The sequence below is a fragment of the Pseudovirgaria hyperparasitica genome, assembly GCF_010093815.1.
Source record: "Pseudovirgaria hyperparasitica strain CBS 121739 unplaced genomic scaffold EJ05scaffold_74, whole genome shotgun sequence".
NCBI classification, from domain to species: Eukaryota; Fungi; Ascomycota; class Dothideomycetes; order Acrospermales; family Acrospermaceae; genus Pseudovirgaria; species Pseudovirgaria hyperparasitica.
This window is the reverse complement of record NW_022985622.1, coordinates 1-5212: the sequence shown is the minus strand read 5'-3', so window position 1 is coordinate 5212 and position 5212 is coordinate 1. Positions and strand designations below refer to the sequence as shown.

The following is a 5212-nucleotide window of genomic DNA, read 5'->3' as shown; positions in this document are numbered from 1 at the left end:
AAAAGTGCCGTCCGTGTTGTGATACACATCCCGAGCTACCCCTTTCAGGAATTAAGACTACTCATCTCCATTCAGATAGCAGCTAGCTCTAGTAAATATAACACTACGGTGTAATAAGCATAAGGCGTGATGGTGAAGGCACTACGGACGGCCTTCACGTTGATATCAGACTGGTCCACAATAGATCTCGAAATGCTTCCACTTCTAATGGTCCTCATCTCATTTTTGACCGAGCGAGTGGATGCTATGGCATCTTTATTAGTAGCGGTGACCGGCAAGTTAGCGTTCTACATGATTCATAGAGCTTTGGTGCACATCCGATCATGTCATGCAGATGGGCTTTTCGATGAGTTCGTGCTGGCTTGCTGCACAGGTGATACAACGAATACGGCCGGGTCAAACGCATCGTTATCACGAGAATGTTGTAACAATACTCTAAAATAAAGCTTCAATTACTGGGTGGCAACACATTTCTACGCGAAGTCAACACCCCCATATGTGGCTTCTTATTGTTCTACCCACGCCTATCGGAGGAGTGCAAGATACCTGGTTTAAGTAAGCCACAATAAAGATGGCTCAAAAGATCTCCTAAATTCGAAACCAAGAAGATCAGCTCCTTTGGCATGTAATTAGAGCCTGAATCCGTCGTAAGAATCTGTATTAGTAGTTCCATAAGGTAGCACTTACAGGCCATTGCAGCTGCGCAACAGTATCAAAAGATGGTCGGGGCGGTGGGAGCTCTTTAGCTGGGTAAAGCCGCTCTTGGTAACACTCTGTTGCCAAGAGAGGCTTTACAAACAAGGGAACCGGAAGGAGTGTCTTCGTCACCAGCACTCCGATTGCCCAGTAAGTGCCAGCAACGGCAGAGTCCCTGACAGGGTGCAGGCGGCAGGGGTAGCTTCATTCATGCATTGTTCGAGTTATTGATCGTCGTATACGGGATCAAAAGTAAGTCCTCCCGCTCGAGGCCTGCCTCCCAACCTGGCATCAAAATAGAAGATATGCCATTCTCGACTGGAGAATCTTGAATCTCTTTGGGTTACGAAGCAGAAATCAGCATCGATTGTAGCAATCAACTATGCCGAAGCCATCAACCCTAAGTGAACCACTTCGCCCAGCAGCTCTTCATATAGCTCAAGGGGTGGTCCGGTGATAGTAGATGGGGTTAGGGACAAATACCACGATCGATGACTGCACCCATAGCCGCTGCCAGGGCAAGGTCGACTCTTACTTGCTCTAGTGATGACCTGACGAGCCTCTAAACTCGAACGAAGGGCAGTAAGCATCTGGGAAGAGCTATCCATGGCCTACACACGGAGTAGCCGCACGTCCAAGCCCTCAACGGTCGTCGTGCCGTCAAAAGAGACTACTCGCCACGGATCAGTTGTGCAAAGAGGGGCTGGCAAGAGCCCACAAATTACAGGTGATTGAACATCCGCTTGTTATAACACAAGGATTGTCGGCCCTCATGCGCCATAACCGTCGCCAACCCTGCGACGCAGCGAGCATAGTGTAGCCAGCCTGAGTATGTCGTGCTCGCCACTCCTGATCATTGCGGTTCTGCGAGCCTCGCCCCAGGCCGGTTGCCGAGATTCTTACCTGGGCATACCGAGCAGACGCATAAGCTGCTAGATTTACTCTCTACCACTTTGGCAGAAAGTCAGCCTATGCCCCCTTCTCTCCTAGTCCAGGTACAAATGTGGACCGACCCGGGTCATAGGAAATGGTAGCAGACATGATAAAGATGTCGTTTGATGATAAAGATGTTGTTGGATGATAAAGATGTCGTTGGGTGATAAAGATGTCGTTGGATGATAAAGATGTCGTTGACCATAAACCTATTAACGAGGTAGAAATCTCGTCAATAAAATTACATAGCACCAGAAACGTTCCAAGCCGACCACGGTATAGTATGGGCCGCAATCATACAAGATCCTTGCCGAAAGGAACAGTGAAATTCCGGACTCGCCCAAGTAGATACGTCATATCATGGAACCCAGCACGAAGACTGCATCCCGATCAATCAGAACTCTTCTCGGAGCCTGACCCACCAGTCGTTTGCGCACTGTACAACAACAAATTGATGTGGATCCATACACTGAAGGCCTGTGCCGCTTCCGAGCCCGAACGCATAACGATCGATCAAGAAGGGTTCTGTCTGACCGGTCGCAGCAAGCCACACATGCATCCTTGATACACAACCCCCTCTGAGCACTCACTCCTTGTCACAAGTCGATTTGATCTTGCACGTTGGTCTCGTTTATTGTAGAGAGTGTGTCGAGAATGGTGAGAAGGCCATCCAGCCCGCTTAATAGTATTTTTAGAGTCTTAGCACGCTCTTTGTAGCGTTGGACAATCTTGTATAGCGATTTTGTTGATGCGATGGCAGCTGTGGCTATTGCAACTATCGAAGATCCAGGCATGCCGTCAAGATCTAAAGCAGTAGCGAGAGTCTCACGGTAGTAATGAACTAGATAGTAGCCGGCAGATAGGGACGAGCGGATTATTAGTCAAGAGACACAGAAGACACAGAAGACACTAACCAAGATACTATCGAGAATTCGTCCATCGGGAAAGATGATGCTTATATAGTCATGATACGATCGAATGTAACCTTGATAAAGGGGCGCCATTCGTGTATGAAGGTCTTTAATGCTGAGAGATCCTCAGTTTCGCTCTCTTTACCGATGACTCTAAGCTTGGTAGTGAAAGTAGCGTAAATAAAGATCGTCCAATCCTTCACAGCTCTGCTACTCTCTGGAAAACTCGAGACGATCTCGCTCCAGATTTCTCTTTCAGAACCATCGATCTGCGCGTAACAATAGTACTTGTAATGTCTCTGGGCAGTTTGCACTGCATCTAGGGTCAAGAGTCTTTTAGTCATTTGCGTCGAGAACTCGGTTTTCTCGACGGTGTTTCGAAATTTGTAATCCGTCACTAAGAGTAGGTTGGCGAGAGTCAGCGCTTGATTTAGTAAGCTTTCAGCCCCGAGAAAGTCTGCGGTCGGTATGATTCGGAGAATCTCAAAGTCCTCTCGTGATTGCCAGAATTTGAGTTTTGGAGGAAGGGTAATCCCGTCCACGTAGTGGCCCAGAGCCCATTCCAAGATGATAGACATAGTATTATGATCAACCTAGTGCTATCAGTGAGTCGTACGAAGGAATTGTCGATTTTGGGTACATGAGAGAGCACAAATGGCTCACTAGTCAAGCCTAGGTCATCTAGGAAGTCTCGAAATAAGAGGGCAAAACCAAGACGGTCGGGCGCTACAATTCAAACTGTTTAGTTCTAGCATCTACAGAGCACATTATGAGAACATACCGACTTCCAAAGACTTTTCATCGCTAGTCACGATAATACATTTATCCATATTGTAAGTATTTGCGACAAAGCTGGAGGTGATTTATCGGTAGTCGAAGCGGGGAAAAATCTCTCCGTTATTCTATGGGCGGTCAAGTTTTAAGGCCACTCTTGGCATTTCGGCTATGGATCCGTCGTTTTCCTAGAACCTGAGTCGCTAGCACTAGCACACGCGTGTTCTCTCCCCCATCATTATACCGAGAGCTCTTTCTACTTTTACGTCTATTCTAAGTCTACAAGAGCTTTAAAAGTAGATATAATAATTAATTAGATATATCTCTATCCTTCTATAAGTTTATTTTATTCTTATAAAGTTCTTTTAAAGAGAAGAAACTCCTGGTGCGCTCGCGCTCTCGTTCGGCATATTTTTCATCATCTTTGCGGCTTTGTGTTAGCAGATTTGTCAGAACATTGGTGGCAAGGGAGGAGAAGCTGGTGGTATCCTCAGAGATGTCGTTACATGGCTCGAACGGGGGGTGCTTGGGGGGCATGCCAGGCTGATCCAGAGTTGAATAGCATATTCCCAAGATTGGCGCAAACCGATCGATGCAATGTGTGAGCTGCCGTTTTCGTCCTTGAATGCACTGTTGTCGTGCATGTCTCTCGTTCACGAACGCTCCCATGCAAGCGCGCTAGTCCCGATGAGGTACACGGCAGCAACTCTAGCGCAAGCGGTGAGTATGGTTCTAGACAAAGCAAGCCGTTACGTCGTTACCGTCACCTGGTGTTTTTCTGACCGCCACTTGCCAACGCAGAAACCAGCCAGTGCTCGGTCATTTAAAGGCAAACCTCACGTTCATGGAGATTCATCGTTGGATTGAGCCCCTTCGAGAAGTTTGACTTTGAATCTAACGGACCAAAAACGCCATCATGCATCTCCGCCAAGCCACAATAGAGGATCTTGAGGTCTTCCGCGAGGCCTGATAAGAGGTGTCCCTAGGCGGACGCATAGCCTGTGTGTTGAATAATGATGCGCATCCGACGCTGCCCTTTAATTCATGACAGGACAGCCAGCCACCGGATTTAAGAAACATCTTAGCTTCAAATATCCACTTCATAAGAACTTCATATCTCTTCTCTAGCTTTCGCAATCCCGCAGTCATTTCAGACCTCCTATCTCAAACTTCACTGGACCACTACAAGGCCGTAGAAAAGAAGCGTCTTTCCAAATCTTTCGATTGGAGCGACGCTTCGGAGTATAACTCATTATCCCCCATCACTGGAAAGAAGGGAACTGCTATGGAGGACAGGACAGTAGTGCTGCATATCCGTTGCATGAATCTATTAGATTTACCGAAGTATACGCGAAATCGAATCCTTGTCCTCAGCTCGGGTTTTAAGCTGGAGGTGGAATGAGATTTCAAACACTTGGGGGTACTAGAGGTCAAAAGGTCAAAAAAGGTCAAAAAACGACCTCCACCTGAGGTTTCAAACACCCCCTAAGTATGCAAGCCCCCGTATCGTGAGACTGCCCTTCATGGAGCTCCTCATAGCACGTGGAATTGTCCTACATTATTGGCGAAATGGTATACGTTAATTATCAGGTAGGCCCAACCACACATCTTTGAAATGTAACCCCTGCTGGTGGGAGAGCCATGTCATTGTCATTTTAGAAGGTAAAAAACCGTTATCTCTCTGACATTAGTCTCCACTATCACGGACTTTATAGCCAATTCTGCAAAGAACGCTATTCCGTTCTGGGTGCGACCTGGTCGCACCCAGAACGGAAAGTGCCTTTTACGCAGGCTAGAATCGATAGCCAATAGGCGATGGCAAAGCTGTACCAGCCTAGAGCGTGGCTCTAACACGGATCCTTGACCAATAGTGATACGAACGACATCTAATCTCCTTC

At 47.3% G+C, this 5212-nt stretch overlaps 1 protein-coding gene across 1 annotated transcript; it reads right to left on the bottom strand.

Moving 5' to 3' along the window:
• Nucleotides 1-2543: 2543 nt before the first annotated feature.
• EJ05DRAFT_542636 (uncharacterized protein) lies at nt 2544-3614 on the bottom strand. The gene is made up of 3 exons (XM_033749735.1): nt 3322-3614; nt 3181-3266; nt 2544-3133 (listed from the first exon to the last, which is right to left on the bottom strand). Exons 1-3 carry the CDS (start codon nt 3368-3370, stop codon nt 2585-2587), a joined length of 684 nt encoding a protein of 227 aa, XP_033594871.1. The 5' UTR covers nt 3371-3614; the 3' UTR covers nt 2544-2584.
• Between the last annotated feature and the right edge of the window lie 1598 nt (nt 3615-5212).

Bases quoted from the DNA above. Each gene is read 5' to 3' on its own strand.
- EJ05DRAFT_542636 (XM_033749735.1), bottom strand. From the start codon at position 3,370: ATGGATAAATGTATTATCGTGACTAGCGATGAAAAGTCTTTGGAAGTC. The intron at 3,267-3,321 runs GTATGTTCTCAT...TTTGAATTGTAG, and splicing joins TGAAAAGTCTTTGGAAGTCG to CGCCCGACCGTCTTGGTTTT. The intron at 3,134-3,180 runs GTACCCAAAATC...TGATAGCACTAG, and splicing joins AGCCATTTGTGCTCTCTCAT to GTTGATCATAATACTATGTC.